At 33.5% G+C, this 27,539-nt stretch overlaps 2 protein-coding genes across 12 annotated transcripts in view; one reads left to right on the top strand and one right to left on the bottom strand.

Moving 5' to 3' along the window:
* pvalb6 (parvalbumin 6) overlaps window positions 1-27,539 on the bottom strand; it is a 137,441-nt gene that overhangs the window by 96,702 nt on the left and 13,200 nt on the right. For all 5 annotated transcript variants that reach the window (XM_073937951.1, XM_073937952.1, XM_073937956.1 and 2 more), the window contains exon 2: window positions 9,513-9,718. The gene's annotated coding sequence lies outside the window, so the exon portion shown is untranslated. The remainder of the gene's footprint in view (window positions 1-9,512; window positions 9,719-27,539) is intronic.
* csf2rb (colony stimulating factor 2 receptor subunit beta) lies at window positions 119-21,912 on the top strand. Of its 7 annotated transcripts, none has more exons than XM_005171550.6 (15): window positions 119-691; window positions 3,113-3,186; window positions 6,141-6,311; window positions 9,108-9,225; window positions 9,316-9,485; window positions 9,569-9,720; window positions 14,634-14,781; window positions 14,889-15,015; window positions 17,211-17,362; window positions 17,451-17,578; window positions 17,665-17,839; window positions 18,777-18,900; window positions 19,075-19,156; window positions 19,251-19,345; window positions 19,789-21,912. In XM_005171550.6, exons 3-15 carry the CDS (start codon window positions 6,209-6,211, stop codon window positions 20,270-20,272), a joined length of 2,058 nt encoding a protein of 685 aa, XP_005171607.1. In that variant the 5' UTR covers window positions 119-691; window positions 3,113-3,186; window positions 6,141-6,208; the 3' UTR covers window positions 20,273-21,912.

Raw genomic sequence — 27,539 nt, 5'->3', positions numbered from 1 at the left:
GCTGGAAGTGAATATATTGAATAATATTTCTACCATTCCAATGTGTTAGGCATGAATGACTCTGATCACTGTTCAAAAAGAAGTGTCAAATTTAATTAATGTGCGCACGACCAGTCACAGAAAGAAAGAGGAAGAGACAGAGTGAAACTTTTCTGACATTTCCAGGATGTCCAGCCATTTACTGGAAAGCCCTTGTTGCATTGTTTATGTCTGGATATGTTCATGAGTGTTTCTTCATATGGATTTTAGCAAGCATACATGGCTGTGATCGTATGTATAATCTTTCATGTGTCTAATCAGGAACTGTAACACTTATTCTCTGTAATAAGCTCTGTCATATATGCTGAATTGATGAAATAAAATGTGGCTTACACCAGCATTATTCACATTAAGTCCACATGTTTTAAAAGCAGTGTATTAACCAGTTCCTGTGAAAAGATGAGCAGCTAATGTTTCTGATGACCCAAGCAACTAATGCTGAAAACCCAACTGAAAAAAGGGAACTTTTGGTTTTTGAGGCAGTTTAAGTAAATGATCTCATGTGTGCTCTTCAGTAACGAGAACACAGCCTCATACTCACACACTTGGAAAGCACAGTGATCTGAATTGGACTTTTAGAGACCAAAATACACTTATCTCAATACGGATTACAGGAATGTTTAGGAATCTGTGTCTGATGAGGAAAACACAGGTAAGTATTTTTAAAATAAAATTACTACTTTCAGTATATACAGTGCTTAGCATAATTACGTACACCCCATTTTGAAAATGAATATTTTTATCAATTTCTCAGTGAATATGGGTAATATTTTGGTGAATTTGAACAAAACTGATTTATTAAACATATATTTTTATTAAAATAATATTTTTGTCACAGAAAATCTTTAGAAATAGAAAGACAATACATTTAAAGTTGTGCAAAATTTTGTGAGAAAAAAAATTACAAACTACAAAATTTCAACAAAATTTTATACATTTTGTTTCTCTTTAATTTTGGCTTTATATTTTTCCCATACATATAAATTTGTGTGAACTAATTTTGGACCGTTATTGATAGTTATTTTGTTAGATAAGCTCCAGATATGGCTTTAGTACTGAATACTCCAATGTTTGAATATAATATTTTAAAGCTTTCTGATAAAAAAAATATGAATCTAAATAAGAGGTTTGTGAGGGGTGTACTTATATATGCTGAGCACTGTACATTGTGTCTTTTAATATTACTGTAGTAAAGACTTATTATTAAATTATATTAATATGTATCATATGGCTGCTTAGTACTATGTATAATACACATATTAATGTCTTATTACATTGTTTCATTCTACATGGTTTCATTTACTCTCATACTGTAAAAAAAATATCCGTAACTTTAAAAAAATTTTCCAGCAGCCGGGGTGCCAAAAAAACAAACATGTAAAATAACAGCCGCTAAATAACAGAAATTTACTGTAAAAAAGCGGACGTTAAGAAAGTTTCTGTAAAATTATGTCCTCTAAAAATTTATTTCTGGAATATTACGTCTGCTATTTTACGGGAAAGTTCTGTTCACCCTAGCTGCTGGCAAAAAAATAGGAAAATAACAGATTTTTTTTTTTACAGTGTACCTAAACATAAACACTACAAATCACAGTAGTAACAATTAATAACCAGTGATTTCGGAGTATATTCGGGCAAAAGTTATAGATAGTAGTATATATGTTTCACTATGCTAAATTATATCTATATTTCAGGGACAAAGCAAAGTGTTTTTTACAATCTATCCCTATATCTGAACTAAACTTAAACACTAAAAACTGAACTACCCTGATCCAGTTGCTATGACCATTTATGTGAAGCTGCTTTGACACAATCTACATTGTAAAAGCGCTATACAAATAAAGCTGAGTTGAATTGAATTGATTATCTCCAATAAAATTATATTTCCAATAAACTTATAATAAAAAAAAATAAATCCTATTATCTTGGAGAAGGAAATGGAAAAGGACAATAGTAAACTAAATTATTATTACATATTGTACTTTAAAAAAACTACATTCTCCAAGAAGCTACGCTGTAAAAATGCAGTTGTCCCCACACAATTTGATTAAGCTAACTTAACGTTTTTAACAAATTAGTGGATTGAACATAAAAAATTAAGTTGTCCCAATGAAATGTAAAGAATTGTGTTATTTCAGCTTATTTAAAATGAATTTGAACAAGCAAAAAAATACAATAATTTAAGTTATAATTTAACAAATGAACCTAAAGCTTTGCTTTTAACAGACACTGTAAATAACTGAACGTAGTACATTAGTACTAGCATTTTATACAAATATGTATTTTATTTTAAAAATAAATAATAATAATAATAATAATAAATAATAATAATAGAAAATATTAAACAAATTACTTTGTCAGTGTTACACTTTATGGTTATTATAGTTAATCAAAACTAAACTGTTGCAGCCCTTTGTGACATTTATATAAATTATACGTTATTTGTTTATTTGTTGTATGATTATTGAGTAATTAGGATTAATAAATTTATGCTGTATTATTCTGTGCCACAGATCAGGTGGTTTGGTTATAGGGATTAGCTCCATCTACATTTCAAGCGAGTTTACCTGCTTATGTGATTAGCTGGCAGAAGTGGCAGGGAAACCGTGTTTTTGTTGACCGTGTTTTGTTTGTGGCATCGTAAGAAAAACTGCTCCTGTCAAAACAACTCCATAATTAACCAAATTATGTCAGAGACCATTATATAAACCAATGAAACCATTTTAATTACTTGAAATAAAATACCTTGTATTATAAAACTTATTTCAGCTAAAGTCTAAATTATTTTTCATTTCTTTTAGATTTCATGCAACTTGATATAATAAAATAACAAACTACAGCTCAAATGAATAAAAATGATATAGACATACACTCTACTACTGTAAAATATTAATAAACTGAAATAGCATTTAATTTAAGGATTTATGTGTTTTTTGTTTGTTCATTTTGTTTTTGAGTGGGGAAACTTCATTTCTCACTTTTAGTATTTTTTTTGTATCCACCCTGTTCTTGTTATTTTGACCATATTTTTGTCTGTTTTGTTAAAAAACTGTTTTGTGTTCTTATTTTCCAGTGCTTGTACACATAAAGACCATCAAGGTGTGTCATGGAGAAAACACAGTTGTGACAGTAGGAACAGCGTGTGAGGTAATACCTTTCTTTCACCCTTCACTCACTAAGAAGTTCACTCAGTTATGTACTTCACCACAGCTAAATATAGCAGTACACCATCTCCAACACACCCTTTAAACAAGATATTAACAAATATTTAAAAAAATGAGCCAAAGAACACAAGAATTCATAAAAATGACACACTTCTTAAAGTCGATTTCCTACTGAGCATGTGCAGTTTGGTCACAAACGCCCCTCGCCGTCTTTTAAGCTCAGGGAAATCCCTCCATGTACAGTTTCCTGGCAGTTGCGAGAAACCCAGCGTGACATACAGTTCTGCATCTGCGTTTATACGCTCCGCAACTCCATGGGTGAGTTACGAGTACTGTAGATAGTCAGTTTCACCCTAAAAGAGCGGTTGCCTATATTGATATTATAAACACGTGCTGGATAAAGATCTACAACCCACTGTTGTTTGAAGTGCTCCATAAACTTAAAAAATGGAGTTTAGTACTGAAGGATGGATTTGGAGATCGTAAACAGTAAGAAACATTTATGCTTTTTGTGCATCTTAAATTTTAAATTGGTTTGATGTGTTAAAGACTATTTAATTACTTGTGAATAATGTAATTTTTTTAACATTTAAAACATGTCTAACGTTAACCACAACTAATTAGTGTTGCACTAATACCAAAATGTAAGCAAATCACAGTACTAGTGAAATTTCACGGTTGTTTTGTCAGCAAAAATATTGTAACTACTTTTTATTCACTCAATTAAATAAAACTACTTAAATATAATTACTATTAGCAACTTTAATATACAATTCATCATTGTATTACCTTAAAGAAAAGTTACATACAGTATACCTTTCAAGTATTATTAAATTATTGTACTGTATATAAATACGAACTAAGATCAAATCAAAAGAGTCAGTCGTACAACATTACAGGTTATTTTTGTTTTGTCTACTGATTGTTACAATGTCAAAAATCTGCATTTCAAATATAGTCTCACACTGTAATGCTTTTCACTTAAAAAGCTTTGCATTGGTAGTTGAAAATAGGTTACTTAGTTTTAAAAAGGTAAAGCCTCATAAAACTAAAAGTGAATTAAATTTTGATTGCTTTGCCTGCAAAGTACACCTAACATTGAAAAACCTGGTATATTGAGCACAATCTGCCTAACTTAAATGCCTCTGAATGGACAGCGGGTTACAATGCTCAACCTGGCAAATCTGTTGTGAACAGAAACCTTTGGCACACTTCACAGATGTCTATCACAATTGATCAACCGCAGTAATACTACTCCAGAAAGGCTAGTATATAACTTTTCCTAAATTGAACAAGTACTCTTTTGGTACTGAAATACTTTTGGTTGCACTAACTATATGGATATACTATCACACAAAAAAAAAGGAACTAAAATCTAAAATGTTTTTCCTTCGTGTTTTTAAAGGTTTAGCATACAGACAACAACAACATCAAAACAAACCCACTCATGCGGATTCATAAAAATGAATAACACTGCATTACGCGTGCCAACAGTTGTTTCGCAAAATTTTATTTTTGTAGATGATAAATGGTATTGTGTTTAATAACTTTTTTCCGAAGTCTGTTTTTTCGAACATCATTGTCATGTAAAAGTGTTAACAGTTAATTTTCATGGTTTTCAGGGTTTCTGTTATTTTGTTGTAGACAGCGTTGCGTGTAATCATCCCCTCTTTGACGTAGTGATGCAAAACATGCCATTTTGACAGAAGTATCTTGATTGAAACAGCTTATTATTGCTCATTTTATTAGTTCTGGTACTATATACACGATAAAAAAAATGAATTGAACTGAACTAAACTGAACTTCAATTCTGAAAACTGGACTGACACACTTATAATTTACTTGAACTTCTATGTTAAGCTGCTTTGACACAATCTACATTGTAAAAGCGCTAAATTGAAATAAAAATTAAATGAATTGAAATGTGCATGAATGAGAAAATAAAGCACATAAAGTTCATTATTCAAAAAGAGTTTTAAAGCATGACAAACTCAAAAAATCTCAATACTGCTTTTGTGCCGACCGATAAAATCATTATAGTAACTTTATTAGCAATCGTATTTATTCTATACAGTGAAGACCACTATTACATTTCTTTAGCATTTATTATTTGAATGCTACAGTACCAGCTGAATAGTACACCCAGCAGTACAATTTAACACTGTTTTCCCCCTTAATTTCTGTATATGTTTATGTTATTACGTTAATATTATTTATATTTATATTACCTGTATATCTTTACATTGTGTCTGATCACTATGATTAAATAAATTTACACCTATTTTGCGATAGGATTTTGACTGATTGTGGACTTTGCTTCATGCCCCTAAATAAGCTGGTGTGAAAGGTGTGATGTTTTTTTGTTGATGTTGTTGTTGTTTTTGGGTATATGCCAGTTTGGCGAGGCAATTGGGACATAACTACTGGCTTAATCCTTTGGGATGTCAAAAACTAAATTTGAAATATTATGAAACGTGTAGGCCAGGGTGAAATCACAGACAGATATTTGCTCACCACATATATGTGGCAATGTCAAAAAGCTTAGAAATTAGAGTTTCCCAGAAGAATGCCTGTGGTGTGTTTTTTAGATCAGTGACTTGTGTTGACAGTTACATTTGTACTGTCGTCATTAACCCGTTTAATTAAAAAAATTGACATCATTATCTATTCACCCTCATATTGTGTACCAAAACTGTATGAACTGTATGGAACTCTAAATACATATATGTTTTTTGAAAGATGGTAGAATCCAGTATTATTTGTACCCTAACATTCTTCAAAATAAATCACATTATTTACAGTTACCATTGTTGTTGTTGTTGTTGTTATTATTATTATTATAATTATTATTATTTACCAATATTAACAATTTCCATTTGAATAGTCCAATTAAATCAATCTGGATCTAACTATAAGCACTGGTTTCTAAATATCTAGGAGTCTTGGAAGTAACAAGAAGGATCACCAGCCTTAAAAAGCTTCTCTAATCTTGCATCCCAGCTACAATGTTCTCCACATGGTTTCTGCAAATGTTTGTATTCGCTCTGCTGGTAAGAGGGAACACCGGAAATAACCAGTGTACTCATCATGAAGTCGAGCCTGGAAAAGGTGAGAGAAACAGATAACACCTTTTTGACATTATTGCATTCAATTCACCTGGTTTAATACAGGCCTGTGTCCATCTGATAGACTCTTATCAGTGGTTTCCCTAATCTGCCTGAGGCATTGGTCCAGGATTCATACATAGAAATGTTATTATTCAAGACAAAATAAACCCTTATCTTGGACTCAAATAAACAGTCAATAGAGATTTTCTTTTCCAGACACTTGTAATTCAGTCTTAGATTGTAAAGTGTGAAGCAGTTCTGAGGATCCTATTCAGAAGTTCACTTCTTAGTAATCTTGAAAACTCTATCTAAAAATCCAATAATTACTTCACTCGCAGCTTTGACAGTATAGAGAGATTTTAGAAGTCTCTGGTCACATGTCTGGAAGACAGAGACGGCCTATTTTCATTTTTATTCTATACAGACAGGTGTTGTTTTATGATATGACATTTGCATTGTTCATGCCTTACAGTTTGAATGGCTATTAGTTAAACTGAAATATTCTGAGAAGTTTTCATCAGGTTTGTACCTGTCACGATTACCAGCGATCATATCCCAATAGATCGCTAGTTTGCACTAACAATAACTCATGGACTACAATTCCGCCATTGTCGGACTACATATTCATACATGCACTCCGGTCACACTCACACATGCTTCCTCATCTAAACTGATTACATTCACACCACCTGAGGATTGTCAGAGACTGATTGCACACACTATTTAAGCCACACACTTACCCATTCACTTTGCCGAGTCTTGTTTACTGTCAGTAGCATTACAACGCGTTTCCCAGTCTTGTGATCTTGTGTACCGACCGTTAGTCTTGTTAGCCTCCTTGTCTTAGTCTGCCGCCTGCCGTACAACCTATTGCATGTTACTTCGACTACGATTCTTGATTGCCCTCATACATCTTTTTGCCTCTGTATTGACCACTGCTTGCCTGACTTTGAATAAACCTGCATATTGGATCTTACCTCAGTTGTTGGTGTTACTCCCTGGGGTTACAGTACCTTGTGATGTGACTATATAATATATTTTATACTATATAATAATTATTAATTCCAATATAAAACATGTTTGTCATTGACACATACACACATACAGTACATATATACACAATCTGTTAATTAAGTCTTGATGTATGGATATTGTTTTCTGTTCCAAGCTGCTACTCGGAGGAAACCTAGATCTTTTAAGGTTTGTACCTCTATGATGACAACGTTTTATAAACAACTGATTGACTCAGTTTTATCTTTTGCATAGTAGCTTGGTATGTAGTCTGAGACTATACGTTTTAATCAAACTGGGCCAACGGTAATTTACCAAAATTAAGTCTTGAAGAGAGTCCAGGTTATTTTATGCACCCCAGAGTCCCTATATGCAGGACAATTAGAATTATAGATTGCTTTTTTATTTTAATGGCCATTACTGTAGGTTATTAAATAAGTCCAACGGAGAGGGAAATGTATCTGTAAATCTATTTATTGCATTTTTTATTGTAAAAATTGGCAATGTGTACATTGTGTAAATAAAAAAAATCTTACATTTACCTTAAGAACAGTATAGCAGAAAATTTTGCCAGTGTTAAAACCTTGACTTTTCAAAACTGCGGTATACCCGGAAAACAGTTATTGTCCCATGTCTACATGGACATTGGCTTGTGTATGGCAATTTTAGTCTGCCTAAATGGGATAATAAAGTTGAGTCCGAGTCAAAAGATTTGAGAAATATTAATTTTGATTTCAGCTTTTTTAGGCTTGTAAAGGAAGTAATTCTTTTGGTTGTTATTATATTCAGTCGATCTTGCTTATATCTTTTATTTGATTATCATCATTTTAGGATTCTATCTAGTTAATAGTCCAAGATCACTGTGATTGTTTTTAATTTTTCTAATTTTTCTCAATCTCATTAGTTTAACTGTTATTGTATTGTGACCTTACTGCTGCATATCTTCTTATACAGTATAAGTTGCCGCTTGGCCAGGTCGTCATTGTAAATGAGAACTGGTTCTCACTTGACTTACCTCGGTAAATGAAGATAGTTATTATTAGTATAACTGTAATACTGGCAACTTGTCTTAGAGAGTCAGAATGCTTTCTGTTACCATAACTCCATTTACTGTGTATAATGAACTTCAATCTTTTGTAAACGTTATTACATTCACAAATAGCTATATTCATGCTACATGAATGGTATTGGGGCTCAACAATATAGTGTTTAAGTATCAATATGGCAATATGTGTATCAACAATAGTCATTGCAGGATTCGAGTAATTATTAAAGATTGAAATATAAAGATATTATTAAATATCATATTTAAAAGTTATTTATACAACGATGGCCATGTTATTAAATATTTGTTTATAAATATTTTGTATTATTAGATTTGAATACTGTTAGACTTCTTAGTGAACCAAAAAGCACTTGTTTACTTAACTTTTATTATTGCTATGTCTCATTTACATATGCTTCTAACTTAATTGCACTGCATAGAAAAAGACTTGATCATCTCAGTCAATCAAAATTGATTAAATCTTTCCAACTAGAGTGATTCAAATCATCTGGTAAAATTATATTCATATTGCAATATGTATTGCAGACAAAAAATATCATAATGATAGAGCTTTACAATATTATGCAGCCCTAAAAGGTATTACAAAAAAACACAACAGAGGCATTTAAGCATCATTTGCCTCAAACCAAAACTAAAACGTATCTGGGCAGCTTTTGATGTTAAATAAATGTGACATGAACAGAAGTCACCGTCTTAAATGCTTTTAAACTCTTGTTTTAGACTCTGCAGTGATGGATTCTTTGCTGTGCTACAATGACTACAAATCCTATACAGAATGTACATGGGAGACTGATCCACGTGCTAACTTCACTTTGTATTACTATGACAAATATAAGAAGTAGGTGATGAAAGACACAATAGATGAAATAAAGTGACAGGAATGAATAAAAGAATACAATGAGGAACTTTTGTCTCTCCCTCTCTTCAGAGCAGAAACACTTTGCCTCTTGAATAAACCCCATGTAGTTTTACCCAATGGGAAGTTTTCTCACGTGTGTCGCTATAACACAGGGAGATTTTCACTTAACACCAATCACACCCTATACTTCAAAGTACAATGTGGAAATACTCCCACATCTCTCCGAGTTGCTCAGCATGGTAAGTGTGTTTCGTGAATGCATTTACCTTTTAAAACATCTCTGCAGTGGAAAAGTCCTTTACTGTCATGTGCATGATTTCAGGGAAAGTTAGAGCCCCGGTCAGCTTGACGGAGATGATGACTGATGGAGGAGGTCGCCTGCTGTCCTGGAAAAGTCCGTATCCTGCATCCTCAAATATCACAAGGTCTCTCATGTACCAGCTTCAATATCGCAGACACATGCATGACTGGACTGTGAGTAAACAAACACACACGCGCACACACACACACACACACACACACACACACACACACACACACACACACACACAGTAAACCATTAAAATGTAACTTGTGCTATTGTTTATACATTGGATATTAGTTATTAATAACTAGGTATTTTCACTATTACCATTATTTTTTTTACAATTAATAATTCTCACTAGTCAACTTTTTGCTTTTCTCATATCATGACTAGTCAGACTAGCCACAGAACAATAAAATAAAAACTAGTAAAATAAAATAAGCATATGCGGGGCTTGACATTACCACCTGCCAGTGCGCCAAATGCGGGTAGATTTCAGCTGTCGTGGGTTAGGCAGATACCCCTACTAGCCATTTTTTTAAGTTGCCAGAGCTGCCTCGTCTCTAAAGGTTAGAATTTTAGTTCAAGACTGTTTGTCAATGTGCGCAAATGTGATCTTAAAAAAGAGAAGCAGCACAATTGATAACTGTTTGCACGAAAAAATAGCAGATGATTAACGAATGAGGATGATCAGGCACTCAGTGACACAGACCACTGACATTATGGCACAGGTGATGTGATGTAAGCGAGTGATTAAAAGCACCGGTTTCCTTGTGCAAAACAACAGTGCCTGAAAACGCAACTGGTGCGATCATTTCTCTTTAAAATAGTTTGGGAAAAAAAACGATGCTAATGCACCCACAGTCCTGCTGCCTTCAAGAGAACTCCAGATTTTCTGTATGCAGCAGCTGTTGCCGCTTTCGCTTTTACCATTCTTTGAACAGATTATTACTGGGCCTAACGTTAACCGTGTGCGCATGATCATCCTTTCACTATTGCACACAGAATATTTTTCACCTGCTTTCTTTTGCTAGCAGTTATTTTTGTTATTATGGTTTAATTATCATTCTTCACTATAACATTGCTTTAATAGGAGACTAACTCTCCATTTATCTATAGTTACCTGCTAATCTGGGACCTTTAGCCTGGACAAACTACTATGTAAAGTTTTAGATACATGAGAATAGATACATTAAGAATATTTCTTAAATAAAAAGTTTATGTATACAGCTATATTTAGCTGATTTTTAAACTTTTTTTAAAAGTTGTGGCAAGGAAATAACTTGTTTGGTGTGGCCAGAGAAAAAAAAATGTGGTCCCACTTTATATTAAGTGTCCCTAACTACTATGCACTTACATCAAAAAAAATAAATACAATGTACTTACTGTGTTTATAATGTATTTGAGAACACTTGTGGTGCTTTTGAGTTGGGATAGAGGTTGGGTTAGGGACAGGTTTGGTGGCATGGGTAGGTTTAAGGGTAGGTTAAGGTGTAAGGAATGGACAACAGTGTATTTACAAAAGTTAATTACAGATGCAATTACATGCATGTATTAAATCAAGCATAAGTACACAGTAAATACATGTATTTACACAATAAGTACATTGTAACAAACTATTAGATCCTATGTAAGTATATACTAGTTAGGGCCACTTAAGATTTTCTTTTTTGGTCCCACTATATATTGTGTTGAGCCCTAAAATGTCATGTGAAATATACATACAAACATAACACATAGTTTAAATCAAGTAGTTTTAGCATGACAAAGTCAAACTATGCATATAAAATATATATTTCCCAACAAAAAATAAATAAATTGTGGCTAGTGAAAATGGTGAGTGGCTAGTAACATTGGAAAACTACTAGCCACAGTGGCTGGTGATCAAGGTCAAGGGCATAGATCATATGGGCAATATTTTGACTAAGTAATAGTTGGGGTTTTCACTGTGCCAAAACGTTAGTATTTGGTACTAATACTAGTAAAAATATTTTTTTTCTGTACCAAACCAAAAGTCAAACTTGAACAATTAGTAGACTAGTTCAACACAAAGTTGAACAACAGAAGTTTATCGAAGTCATCCAAGAACATTTTTAAAACGTGACTAAAATGCATGAATAAAATATTCTGCTACACAGTAATCAAATTTTTTGTCATAAAAAGTAAGAGCAAAAATCAAAGTCTAAAAATGTTTGTCATACAGTGCTTTACCCAGGGGCGTAGCAACTAGGAGGACGAGGAGGGATATATCCCCTCACTTTTAGAGACAGACCATTTAGAAAGAGGTGATTAAGAACGTAAACTTTTGGATTTCATATGAATTTTCAAAATGTAAATTGGCAAATGGTGAGAATAATAAGTGATCTCATTTAATTTTTACAGAGCTGTATGCATTTCCCTTCATAAAATTAAACACACTGCCTAAAATTGGGAAAATCAACTACACAGTAAAGCCCAACAGTCAACTTTATCAAATGAAATGAGTGTAGTTAACTCAAAATTGACTGAAAAGTTAATTCTAATCATTTGAAAAGAGTTTTGAACTAAGTGATGAAGGTTATGAGTTAATTAAATACCTCAATAATTCAACTTAAACGGAGTAAGTTCACAGTACTCACATTGATTCGTTTTTTTTTTTAACTTAAATGTTTGTTTTTTGCAATTGGTTTCATCAACTGGTTTGAGTTGCCTTAACTTATTGGGTCTTACAGTGTAGACTAACCTCAAACTAGAATGAACACCCTGTCACACGCCAAGATCATGCAATAGCAATATTTTCTAATTGAATATCTTGCGGATATCCTGTTTACAGCCATATCTGTGTAGCAGGAGCTCTGTTTCAACCCATTATCAATTGTCACAATCTGTCACTGTAATGCAGCCTTATTATAACCTCAAATGAGATTCCCACCTAAGATAAAGCCTCCACATGAAAGAACGATGCATTCTGAAACTGGAGACAGATAGAGATTTGCATTTATACATGAGTAAATGCTCAGTGTGTTTGCTTTGCATGCGTATTTTTGGCATGACACTGCATACTATATAGTTTGTTTACCAATTCATTTGTGTATTACTGGTCATATGCCACTTCAAATACTGAAAATGCTAAACTATTTATGTACAGTATATTTTAGGATTGTTACAAATCATATTTTCAGACTGACCATTGTAGCATGACCGCAGTTCCATAAAGAAAGTTTCAACATTGAGTTTACTTATACTTTTATGCAATATTGACAGCTTTTAGTCAGCCAAGCAAAACATTTCAAAAAACATTCCACTACCCTTAGTGTTGTGTTTTTTTATGAAAAGACGTGCACAGAAATAAATAGGGAGAAATATAAAAGTGTAATGTTGTTTACTATTTCTATAGAAATCTTCATCCTTAAATGGATGCCTGTGGCCTCTTCCTCTTTGCTAATGACAATTGTTTTACTTCCTATATCTGCTATATAAATATGCCCCAAAATAAACTGCACCAGTATCGTCTGTGTGCCAGGCGCCTGCAATTCTTCGCAACATTGCCAAACCATAACTAAGTTCAACCTGATCTATGACAATATTACAATCTAATGTAATTTAAATTTGAAGCGAGCAGCAAATTATGCATAAACATACAAACATTTAAGTAATTTAAAGATAGACCGTCTCTATACCAATATTTGCTATTTGCTTTGGGGGATTCTCTGATTGGTAAAATTTTCTGCAAAAAAATAATGCAGGTTTTCGTCACGGATTCAGCTGTAAATAAGTTTTTTGGATTCAACAAAAGTCTACTGTCATTCAACATCCACAGACCTAACAGTAACTGTTTTAAATCATTAGTTCACCAAAATAAAATATAAATTCTGTTATTAATGGACCTTATGCCATTAGCATGTTTAAGATCTAGTGTGTTTAAAAATCTATGATTTTCATTGCCTGATTGAGACACAATATAAAGTGGGTCTCACAGCGGTCAATAAACACTCCTCTCGATACTTGTGTATAAATGAACCTTCATCTTGTTTTTTGCTTGAATAACTTAATGAATGCTCATTTTAACAGAGTATATTTTGATTAAATTACATTCTCGAAGCTGTAAAAGGATTTTTTTTTTTTTAAATCGGTGATGGAGGTTTATCGATGGCTGAAAAAATACTTCCATTATACTCCCACATCATTCCAATTATCTGAGAAATCTGAGAGCTCTCTCAAACAGCAAGGCTCCGGAGACATTCAAAGTGTAGAAAAATGACCAAAAACATTGTATTTTCTGGACTTTAATTTCCACAAAAATATAATTTGTGTTCTATATTGTAAATTTGTGTTGTGAAGATTAAAGAAGCTCTCAGGGGATTGAAACAACATGGATGAAGTAACCCTTTAAAGGTCCTGTGATGTGCTTTGAAATGTGCATTTTTATTAGAATATTTTGTAATCTCAATTGAAATATGAAGATAGGGGAAGACATCTAGGAGACCCTACCATAAAGTAGCACCCAGACATGTCAGATACTATAGAACAGGGTTATCAAAACTGTCAATGTCCTGGATACATTCCAAAATTACTTTTGCTGTTTTTTCAAACTACTCAATTAAAATGAGTTGATAACGACACAATTCTTAAGTTGTTTTTGTGACAACCTAATTGTTTTATATCAATCCAACAATATGAACGATTTGTGTAGAGCCCAGCATTCTTTACAGTGTAGTTTGGCTCCAAATTCCATCAATACACCTCCCTGGAAGTTTCTAGTATTTCTAGAAAGAGCTTGATTAGCTGGTTCAGGTGTGTTTAACTGGAGTGAAACTGATGTATGAGGTGAAAAATTGTTTATCTATTTAAGCAAAAATGACAAACTGCAAGCTTTGGATGTTTATCTTAGGTTTACATCTACTAAATGTGAATTTGGCTTTAGAGCGCACTATTAATATCCTTAAAAATAAAATACTGATCTAACATCTAAAAAACTACTTTATTTTTAATTTTACAAGACCTTTAAAGTTAAAACTACCGTTAAAAATTGAGTAGATTCAACTCTACAAGGTTGTAACCCTCAATCATTGAATCATTGAAGTTTTTGTTTTTACTGAAACAGACTGTGGATAAAATAAATGTGTCTGAACACACGATCATCAAGGAATCACTGTTTCCGGGTTATCATTATGAAGCCAGAGTGAGGGCAAGGGGTCCTGTAGGACTCTGGAGCAACTGGAGTCCCCTGGTGTCCTGGAAGACTCACAATGGTTTGTATTTGACATTCATTCAATTTGAATTTGAGTTCTAACAGAACTATCAACTCTGCTAGTCGGAAAAAGACCAGATTTTGACCAACGTTTATCATCTCTTGCAGACGTCAACAAAGCTCTTAACCTGCAGTGTGTGATAGAAGGAGAAACAACAGTAATGTGTACCTGGCAAATGAGAACAGAGTATTTTCAGTTTATGACTTATCATATGTTGTGCCATGATAATACTGGGTGAGTCTATTCATCACAAACAATTGATCTACAGCAATGATCTCAATCCCAATTGCTGAAGGGCCGCAGCTCTGCATAGTTTATCTCCAACCACCTCCAACTCACTTAATAGGTTGTTTTCAGTCACATGGTTCTGATGACACATGAAATTCAGATGGAGGGCAGGAAATAAAAAAAAATGAATGGAAGATATTGAAGTAAGTCCATATTTTTGCAATTTATACCATATTTCAAAGGAGATATAAATAGAAAATAACCACATATGTCTGGCATGAACCTTATACTGTATCATGAAAAAGGCAGAGTTTTCTACAAAACTAAAATATATTTGCCTATCAATGATGCGGTACATACTGTATAATTACGTTACATAAAAAATACTATAGTGTTTGGAAGCATACTATAGATAATTACTTCAATTAAACTGTCGTAGTAATTATATTGTCGACACAACTGTAATAATAAACAAAATATTCAATAGGCAATAGTTTTCTAAGCTATAAACACAATACACTACAGCTTACACTAACTTTACAGTGTTTAATACAGTTTATCAGTTTACTATACTACAGTATTCTGTAGCATTTATTAACAAAGAGTTGTACACATTACACACTTTACTATGTGGTTCAAAAACATGTTTATTATAAATTACAACATTTTTTTCCCCATGCGGATATCTTCCAGACATCACGAAATAACAGATAAAAGCGTACAAAAGCATGGACACATAGTCTACATCATTATTATTTATTTATTTTTGTAAGTGGGGAAAGTGCTCCACAATAATAACAGTTTTGTCGCAAGGGTTGGATTTCTTTTTTGTTCTATTGATGAACTTACCATCAACAAACATTTACCTCTGCTGCGCACCTCGATGTTCACGTTACAGTCGTTTATTCCACCGAAACGCCAGTAAAGACATGAATTATAGCAAAACGAGACAGAGATTTCATTGCAGTGATGGATTTTGTATACATGTGGTGATGCTTGTATCTGATTTTTATATAACACATTAACATATTTATACACATAGCTAGGCCTGTATATAATCTTTATTGGTGCTGTCAAATGAATTATCGCGTTCAAAAAAAGTTTGTAAACATGGATGTATTGAATGAAGGTTGATTACATGCTGCCTTTTCTTCTGTTTTTTTAGCCAGTTTCTTGAACTTTCCCCGCGTTTATGAGCTAAAACTTTTGGAAGTTTAAAAAAAAAAAAATCGGCCTTTCTTTATTTGGTCGATTTAAACAATTATAATCTTTGAAAAACATTTTAAACATTTTAAAATTCTGATAGTAATACCTATGTAAAAGAACCACTTCCTGCCCTCCATCTGAATTTCGCATTTCATCAATGACGTCATGTGTAAACAAACTATAGCCTCTAGTAGTCTTGAACGCCTTGATTAGTTTAATCAGTTGTATTTGATTAGGGTTAGAGCAAAACTGTGCAGAGCTGTGGCCCTCCAGGAATCCAGTTAAAGACCTTTAATCTATGGTGTGAAAATACATAAAGACATTTTTCCCCAATCACTGTCATATATATGACACCTAGAAGCCCTCCTGTAACACTTAAAATTCTTTTACAAAACATTTCCAACACATTTTTTAAACATAATAAATGTAATAACTAATTTCTAATAATTAATTTTCTTTGTCTTTGCCATGATGACAGTACATACTATTTTAATAGTTATTATGCAAGAAACTATTCAGCTTAATCTGCAATTTTATGGACTAACTAAGCTTGACAAATTATTATATTTAAGTAATAATTAAGGAATTTTATATTTTGTAAAGCTACAGTATAAATACTGGTTTTATTTCAGCTAAACTAAAAGAAATAAGACTTCCATTATAGTGTAAACATTTTAGATTAGAATTTTTTTTAAATGCTCTTTAAAACTAAGGAAATATTTGAAAAGAAATTTAAGTTTCACAGGAGTACTAGTAATCTTCCTTTCAAAATTAATATCCAAACACTAACATAATCACATTTTAATTTCTCTATTTATGTTTGTACTTCTGTACTTGTACTAATCTTATTCTCTCTTTTTTGTAATTTGCATTTTATAAATGGTATGCTGCATTAGACTAACAAGTAATTATGAAATTATTGCAATTTTTGGTTCTTCTTTAAGTAGCAATGGTGCCACATCCTAAACATTGGACAATTCTTTATTTGTCCCCAGAGACCGTCTTTGTTGTAAAACCCCCCAGCTGAAGTCCAGCAACGATGAGCTCATTGAGTTCATGTGTTCTGTCAATGTCATCGACCCTAACCAGTTAACAGTGGAGCTAAAACCAGTGCTATTCACACGGACTTTTAAAACTGCACACCACAGTGAGTGTCTTGTTTTATATTGAGTTGTGTGAGCAGTGCTGCCATGTGGAGTTTAGGAGGAACATTAACATCCCATTTTCTCTTCAAGTTAAACTCCCTCAACCTGACAAGTTAAACACAACGGAAGTGGATGATGCTTTACAACTGAACTGGTCAACACCTGCTGTTAGAGGAGGAATTGAATTCACGGCTGAGATAAAACTCTCAACCAATAAGGTGTGTAAAACAATCTTTTGAAGCCATCTTTCGTTATCTGCGTTGCGTTAACTGATCACATGCATGATTTTGCTTCTTAATTGTAGCAGTCGATGATCTTTAACTGTACTGAGAGGGTCAATACATATAGGATTCCCTTCAAATTTCTACATCCTTCAACTGATTACCTGGCCCAGATCAGATTTGTGCCTATTCCTAAAAAAAACTACAGAGTTCAGCCATCAGACTGGTCAGAGCCAGCAAATTGCACCACTAAGCCAGGTACAGTAACACTCTCATAATCTATTTGAAACTGGAGCTCTGAGGGGCTAGAATTTCCATTGCCCACAAAAAAAAAAAACATTGCTTATTAAAGATTGGTCTTTAACGCAAAAACATACAATTAAAAAATCCTATGAGCATAGTGCACCAAGATCAGAGAGCCTGAAGGTTAATTTGAGAATGTGTATGGAAAAATGCTCTCTAATCTCTTTAAATAGAATAAAACAAAACCTGCAATAGGGCTGGATGGATAAATGATATTATATCGAATCGTGGTCAAATTTGTCAATAAGAATGATAAACTTTTTACTCTATAATGATTTAAGAGCCAATCACACAGCAGAATTGTACAACAACAGGAATCTAAAAGTGTGTAAATAGTAGAGACGTACCAAATTTTTGGCGACCGAAAATGTATCGGCCTAAATGTTATGCTGTTTAATGGACCTTCTTCTGGAGAAAGTCTTATTTATTTTATTTCGGCTGGAATGAAAGCCTTTTAAAAAAATTTTTTTAATATTTTAAAGGTCAAAATTATTATACATATTTTTGATAGTCTACAGAACAAACCATCGTTTTACAATAACTTGCCTAATTACCCTAACCTGTCTAGTTAACCTAATTAACCTAGTTAAGCCTCTAAATGTCCCTTAAGCTGTATAGAAGCGTCTTGAAAATATCTAGTCGAATATTATTTACTGTCATCATGGCAAAGATAAAATAAATCAGTTATTAAAACTATTATGATTAGAAATGGGTTTGAAAAAAAAATCTCTCCGCTTAACAGAAACTGGGGAAAAAAATAAACAGGGGGGGCTAATAATTCTTAACTTCAACTGTATATATTTTTGATGAACTATCCTTTTAGGCTTAGGGGAAGAGTGGACAGAACTGAATGCGTATGTAATGTATAAGAAAAACTTTTTTGTATGTGCAGCTTCGTCACCCATCAATCATCTCATCCAACCGTCATCCAACATTCCACTAACCTACATTTTGGCTGGTGTGCTTGTACCAGTGTTAATCGGCATCCTATACAGTGCTCTTCCAGCATGCCACAGGTAAAACAAATGGCATGTTTACATTTATGCATCACCCAAACATACATTAAGTCAATGAATTGATCAATTTCTGCATTTCCTGGAAAAGTCATTACATTAAAGTTGTATATACTTGCTGTGTGAGCAACAGGAACATTTATCAAGTGTAGCTGTTTTTGTATGTGTTTGTAACAGAAGGATTAACAGAAAGATCGTCTTATGGAAGGGATCGATTCCATCACCCATAAAGAGCAAAGTACTCGAGGGGGTGATCAAGGTGAGCCTTTATTGACTGATCTTGCAAGTGTTTAAATTGTTGTGAGCATACTACATTATTTCTTTCTTTCTCCCTCTCTCTCTCTCTCTCTTAGAAATATCCAGCCGGGTGGCCGTATCTTCAGAGTGAAAAAGAGACAACCTCTGTTTGTGTACTGCTGGCTACTGACAATATCAGTGTCTGCAATAAGTAAGATCTCAATTATTCATGATAGCACTAATTAAACTGTAACGTCAACAAAAATTGATTTTTTTCAGTTTTAATTTACCCTAAAAATGTTAATTAAATCGATGATGGATATTGGTCTTTGCAAATGAAACTGAACATTATATACAAGGCTATTATTACCTTTTATTCACAGCTTTTGTAAATAAGAGCTTCAATAAGGAAATAAAAGACCTTAATGTATTATAAGGAGACATAGCCTTAATTTGGTTTTGCCTGTATATGTCTCAAAAATACTAGAAATTGTTGAATTAGCTTTACCTAAAATCGTTTTATGATAGGATCTGTGGGACTACGCATTTATTAAATCTACTTCCAAATAAACAGTGATATCTGAAAAGTTACACATCTTATAATAATTTAAATTAAATTATATTTCTAAAAATGTTTTACTTTCACAATTGCAGTAGCGTCTCCTGGGATTCACCCAAGTTACAGGTTGAAGATGCTGTAAAAATGGAACAAGCAGGTGGATCAAACCAATTGAGTGCCTCATTGGGGGAGGACATGTGCAAGGACAAATCAGGTTTGAGTTTCAGCGGACCTTACATTCTGTGCTGTGAAGATTCTTGCATCCACGACAAAACATCGGTCGAGTCCCAAGACACAGTCCAGACAAGTGCTTCTGAAAAGTTGGAGATTTTTACAATAAAAGGAGGATATGTTGTAAATTCTCCGACTGACATGCCAGCAACTCAAAATCCCACCCCCATTGACAGCCCAACCAATGAGCCATCAGCTGAACCCCCTGCGTACACGCCCAGCCCAGATCCAAGCTGTACAGTCATCGCTCATCCATCGGGATACTTCATGATGCCATGCGTTTCCACTGAGCAATTAGAGCCGAAAGGATACGTGACACTCGAACATAATGAATGTGATAATGAGTGATCAAGACTTCAGTGTTAGTGCTTTTTCAAAGAGCCTGGATGCTTAAGAAATTAAAGGGAGGCCCATATAAATAACAATAACATTAAAGGAACACTCCACTTTTTGTGAAAAGTTACAAGTAACTTAAGTTAAATTGTACTATTTTTAATCCATTCAGCTTATCTCCGGGTTTAGCAGGAGCATTTTTAGCTTAGCTTAGCATAAATCATTGAATCTGATTAGATCAGGGGTCACCAATCTCGATCATGGAGGGCCGGTGTTCCTGCAGGGTTTAGTTCCAACTTGCCTCAGCACACCTGCCTGAATGTTTCTAGTATACCTAGTAAGACCTTGATTCGCTTGTTCAGGTGTGTTTGATTAGGGTTGAAGCTAAAATCTGCAGGACACTGGCCCTCAAGGAACAAGTTTGGTGACCACTGGATTAGACCATTAGCATTTCTCTAAAAAATTAAAAACAAAAATAAGAGTTCAATCTTCCTATTTAAAGCTTTTATGATGACTATATACAAATAAACATATGTAGATACATAGTGTACTAAGACTGACAAAATAAATGAACAGTTGCATAATCATTCTGATGTAATAATCAATGAACTTAGCTGCATACCATGCATCAGCCTAGAAAATTACAACTTTTCCATTTCTGTCAGTCTTAGTACATAATGTTACTACAGACGTGTCAAGCTTTAAATAGGAAACTTAACTAAAACTTTTTTTGAGCAAGATGATAATAATCTAATACAATTCAATAATTTATGCTAAGCTAAGCTAAATGTGCTCCGCCAGGCCTGGAGATTGGCTGGCTACATAAATAAATAAAATGGTAAAACTCAACTGTTTAACTCCAAGAGAGTAGCAAAATGAAAAAGTGTTCCTTTAGGCAGATTAAATGTAGTTTTACGTGCTTTGTACAAACTGCCGCAGCTACAGTAACGTTTCACAAACTCATGAAAGACTCTTTAGAGCTTCAGTTGAGCTGAAGCTGATGTGCTGTGACAGGCTCACCAACAGATGGCAGCGTTTCTTTAAAAGAATGTAAAAAAATGTAAGGCGATTTTGCATTTCTTGATGGAAGAGCAAAAAATGCATTAGTGAAAAATCAGTGTACTTGTGTTTTATAGTCACTGCATTGAATGTCTTATTTTAAAATTGTATGCAGCTTAACCATTTGATAAACATCATTTGTCAGTTGAGTATGCATATATTTTTTATATTTATATGCATATTTGTGCATCAAATCTGCAAAGGAATGTCTTCACAAAGTAAGCATATTTAGGTTTAGGTCATAGGTTTCAGCTAACAGCTCAATCCAGATGCAAACAAAATGAATAGATAAACCGGGTGCTCATGCTGGCCACAGAAACCTGTAATTTATTACGACACTTTTAATACTTTACTAAAAAATGTAAAACTAACCTAGTTCTTAATGTGTAACAAATAAAAGAAAAAAATGTGTATGCTAATGATTAATGGAAATGAGTGGCTGTACAGTAAATAATTTGTACGTGAGCTATTAAGGCTCATTATTTTTTTCTTTTTTTTTATGTGTGCAATACCTATTAAGATTTTTTTTTATTGAAATTTTTAAAACCTTTCTTTGAATTATTGTTATTATATTAAAAATCAGGAAATCATATATTCTTGAATTTGTCCATGCCATTTCCTTCTGCTAGTGAAAACTGCAAATTGTGTCATTGTTTACTCATCCTCCACTTCTTCCTAACCTATTCCTGTATGTGAATGTTTAACACAAAAAAAAAGATTTTGAATAATGTTCAGAATGAACAGCCATTTTAGGTTTTTTTTTTTTTTTTGTTCCTATAAATGTAAATGAATAGTTTCCAACATTCTTCAGAATATCTTGCTTTTTTTGCTCAGCAGAAGAAAGAAATTATTAAAAGTTTATAACCACTGTACGAGTAATTGGCGAAGAATATTTTGTAAAAAAAATAATAATAATTTGTTGAAATGTTCTACTTTTTCCAATAATTTGACTTGAAAGGTACTTTAGACAATGTAATGCATTACAATATTGGGTTACTCCAACCAAAAAAAGTTACTAGTTTAGTTACTTATTTACTTCTTATGGTAAGTAATGCAGTGCGTTACTTTTGAGTTACTTTTGCATTACTTTTTCTGACCTGAATGAGGCTTGATCTCCTTCAGAACTTGCAGGGGGGGTTTTTTTCCTTTAAAAAAAAGGGGGGTTTTTTTCTTAATAGAGGAGCTCTGCAATTAACAACACACTGTATAACCTTCATTTACCTTTAAAAACATATAACAAGGTCATTGTAGGATAATGTTATCTTCTGAGAACTTCCTAACCCCTAGAGCTCTACATGCCATATATACAGTTTAACGACAGCTTAAAGCAATGTGTTTGCTACTTTTATATTTTTTGTCTTATTAAAAAGTAAAATCACTTTATATTCAGATAATCCTCTTTTCCTTTTCTTCCATGTGTTCAAACTAATGAGAATATTTCCATCGCAGAATTGCAAGGCTCTGCCATCTCTCTTTTTGTCTTTTCCTGCATTTTCTCATTGCGTGTTGGATTCAACATGATTTTTAATCATTTTAATTCAGCAATTTACCTTTTTAAAAGCGAATAAACTAAACTAAAAAGTAAATCATGTTACATTTCTTTAAAAGTATGTCAGAAGAGAATTATTACTTAATTTTAAAAAATAATGCGTTATTTGACTAGTTACTTAAAAGTGATATTAGTATATGTTACTTGTGTATACAATTCAAATCAGTGTTGGGGGTTATGCATTACAAGTTGAGACCACCTGTATAGTTGTATTCACTGTTAAACCAATGTTTGTGTTTGCTGTTATTCCTACACTACTATCTCTACATCACACAAACTTTCCCATTGTTTTGTAACTTGTCAGTAACAGAGCTAAGCCAAACTCAAATTTTATTAGCTAATACAAATGCACAGTTTCAGGTCATTAATGATGATGCCCCAACAAAACAGTAGCCTAATGTTTTAATAGAGTCTCAAGTCAACCAACTAAACATCTGACGGATGTCCAAAAGACGTCTGTTATAACGACGGACGCAATATAGACATATGCATGTCCATCAGACATCCACTTATATGATGTTTGTTCCAACAACTTAATTAATATGAGCTGATCCAACCCAATTCTTGATTTGTTGGGCCAACTTAACTGTTTTATTTTCAATTTACTTAAATTTGGTAATTCTAACAAGTTAACTTAATTTATTTCATGTTGTCCCAACACAAATCGATTGTGTGGAAACCTGCATTTCTTTACAGCGTTGCTGTATAGGAATACATCTTATTTAGATTTAAAGTCTCAGTTTTAGTCTTTAATTTTAAAGATAGTATCAAACATATTTTCTCATGCTGGTGTGACTGCAAAACTCTCTGCACTCAAGCACAAGGTAATAAAGATTTTGCTAAAGCTCGAGAATGTCTCCCTTTAGTCTTCTTCCACACACACTTAATTTTAGTGTCTGTTTATCTCGGTCTCTCACAGTGCCTCACATGTGTGTTTTTTGGCAGGCCAGAGTTTACGGAGTATGTCTGCATCATCGGTTTCACACAGAGCAGATGTCATTTATTGCAGACTAATCTACTCCGCTCTGCACCTCACGTTGTGTGTCTGGACTTGTTTATATGGGTTACAAGGACAAGAATTTGTATAATGACATGGGTATTACCTAGTTGTCCTCTATAAAGGTGAATTAAAAGGAAACGCCAAGTGTCTTTGAAATTCTAAATGCTTAAAATAATTAAACAAGATTGTTTGATTTAACAAATTTTTAGTAACGGTTAGTTTTAGGGGTAGGGGGGAGTTAAGATCATATAATAAGCGTTTTTAACAGTATAAAATACATTAAGTGCCTATGGATAGTACTTGTAAACCATATACAAATGTGTGTTTGTGTGTGTGACTATGTTTGACTACTCCAAAATTACCCACTAAATGAGAGCTTCAAACACTTCTATGTTTTCTCTTGGGTAAAAGGACCTTGACCGTGACTGTAGAATGCATACATATAGGGTACATACTGTATAGTCTGGTTGTTGCTTTTCCACAGACATTCTAGACAAATTCCTGACAGCAGATACACAGCACACAAAGACTTTAAGACCTATTGTTTTAGTGAGAGCAAAACCTAGAGAGAGCAGAGGTGGAGCTCTTGCAGGACAATACGTCTCCTTCGCTTTGTTGTAAATAAACAGGAAAGCTGTCAAGGTGTTTGGAAACTATTGGGATACAAGACTATTATGCAATCGTGGGGTCTCCATACGAGTACTGCATAAATAATATACCCTTACATATCTTGATGCAAGCCTATCAATTTCAGGTCTACTGAATACTGTAAAATATTTAGGAGAGAAAACCCAAATAAATCTGTTGGAAATTTAGACACAACCAACTTATTATTTTCTAATTTGTGCTTTCAATAATATAAATCAAAATTATAAATATCATAAACACATATGATAAAGATTGACTGACAAATCTCATAAGTAAAACTTGCTCATCTTAATTTGTACATCCCAGGAAAGGGTAAGGATTAATGGATCATTTTTGGGTTTAAGAAATGAGGTCATCAAAGTAAAACAAAACTTTATGGACTTTTGACACTGACCAATATAATTTATCTTTTAATAATAAATATAAATATATGACAGGGCTCGAAATTAACTTTTTTACTTGGTAGCACCGGTGCTCCCAACTTCAAATATTTAGGAGCACCAAAAAAATTTTAGGAGCACCAGAAAAAATTTAGGAGCACCCACCAAAAATAAATGAGCACCGCTGCAAATTGTTTTTTAATGGATTTATTGTATTTTAAAACAACATTAATAGGACTGACAAAAACCAGAAACAACTATCTAACTAATGCTGCGAAGACATTGATATTTGTGTGCAATAATTCCAAAATGAATGTCTAATAATTAGGCCATAGAATATTAATGATGATAAAAAATGACAATAATAGTAACAATGAATTACATTTCTCATTATGATGCTGCCTTGAATGTGCATGAATGTAGGTTTTCTGCTATAAAAAGTCTGTTACTTTATGAAAAATAATTGTATAGTTTGCATCAAACAAAAATGAAGCATTGCAGTAAGAAATATTTATTTTGTACTGCTGTTTTTATATGCATGTCAATTTAATAAATAATATTTCTGCAACAAAACAAACAAAACATTATAATAAATCATTCAATTCAATGATGAAAGCTGCAAAGCAGTCATCAGTAAATAAATATAAAAATAAAATACACCTCAAAAAAGAATAGACAAAAGAAAGTAAGTAAAGTCTCACTTCTATCACTCTTTAAAAGTTTTGGTTTCAGTTTGTGTCAATTTAAAGGTTCAGTCTGAGATGATCTTCATTTTTCTGTGTTAGTGGAAAAGCTGGCGAGTCAGCCGACCTAATTTATGAGCAGGCAGAGCAGGATTCTTGCGCTAACCATCGGCGCAATACCGGTCATTGTTATGAGCCGCAGTTTCAGTGTAAACTTAGTAAAGGCGAGCTTCTTTGGCGATGATATGAACAGTACTAGATTTGACTTTTAGCAGACATTTGCGCTAAACACGCAGTGAATGCAACGCATGGAGATTCGGGCACCTTCTCCAAGAAGCGCGTACTCGATTGATCTCAGCTGGCGGATCATTATTCACCACGTGACGTGTCATGATCGCTTTCATCTGCGCCTCAACTTTAGGTGGGGTTTGCAAACCTGTGCGCTTTAAGTTTTCACTCTTCAGCCGTTTGCATTTCCCGTGGTCATAAAAGCTCCTTCCCTGTCATCTGACAGCGGAATACCTTAAGTGAATGACAGCTAATATGAACCAATATAGCGGCAGGGAAGAGCAATTCAGCACGTTTTTACAAAAAATCAAAACAGGTCGCACTACAACCATTATCTGCAGTCGCACTAATGCGCCCAAATATATTATGAGGTCGCATAGATTAATTTTCGGGCGCATATGCGACCAAAATGGTCGCAATTTCGAGCACTGTATGAGCAATATCACACGAGTAGCAGTGATATACAGCTATATCGCAATGCTACAAGTGTGATATTGCTTTTATACAACATATTGACGGCATAAGATAATAAAAAAAAAATCAAACACGGAGAGTCTCAAAAACTCTTTTGTATGAGGAACTACTTTCTTCCGCCACTCATTCACATCTGCAGCTGATGGTCAGAACAGTAGAAACCATTTCCAGTTCACTTTAGAGCTAGAACTTAAATGATTCTCTATCTCAATGTCTAAAGTGATGACAAAACAGGTAATTTTAGATCACATTTTAAGATTATAAGGCTGAACAGCATGAAATGCAATCAGTCTACAGAGATTTCCCAGTACTTCTCTGTTGCAATCAGGAAATAATAGTAATAATTCACAAATACGGCGATCAAGACCATCTGTGAACAGTTTAGGGTTTCCCACTTCACTCATTATTTCATTATTATATATTGTAATGATCATTTTAACATCTGTGCAGTTTTGGAACTCATATTATGTAAATAAAATAATTGGTTAAAACAGTATCGACTATATTTGATTAGGTATATCTAACACTGGATTAATACATTAATATAGTGTTATACATTTATTAAATGTAAAAAGATTTGTATTGCATTTAAAGATGTATTATTTATAGCCTATATATAATAACTTGCTATTATTTCCTTCATTATAATGAATCCATTATATAAATTAAACCTGTCCAATTCAGATTGCTTGAAAAATGTTTCAGCAAAGCCAGCAAACGAGTATCTGCTATACTGACACTGTCAGATAAATAATGACTGATCATTTATGGGCGACGCAGTGGTGCAGTAGGTAGTGCTGTCAACTCACAGGAAGAAGGTCGCTGGTTCAAACCTCGGTTGGGTCGGTTGGCATTTCTGTGTGGAGTTTGCATGTTCTCCCTGCGTTCGCGTGGGTTTCCTCTGTGTGCTCCGGTTTTCCCCAGTCCAAAGACATGCGGTACAGGTGAATTGGGTAGGCTAAATTGTCTGTAGTGTATGAGTGTGAGTGAGTGTGTATGGATGTTTTCCAGAGATGGGTTGCGGCTGAAAGGGCATGCGCTGCGTAAAAACATGTGCTGGAAAAGTTGGCGGTTCATTCTGCTGTAGTGACCCCGGATTAATAAAGGGACTAAGCCGAAAAGAAAATGAATGAATGAATGAATAAACGAATGAATGAATGATCCTCTATGATGACTGGTAGAAAACTGTTTGGTGTATTAT

The sequence above is a fragment of the Danio rerio genome, chromosome 3 (genome assembly GCF_049306965.1).
Source record: "Danio rerio strain Tuebingen ecotype United States chromosome 3, GRCz12tu, whole genome shotgun sequence".
NCBI lineage: Eukaryota > Metazoa > Chordata > Actinopteri > Cypriniformes > Danionidae > Danio > Danio rerio.
This window is presented reverse-complemented; position numbering and strand designations above follow the sequence as displayed.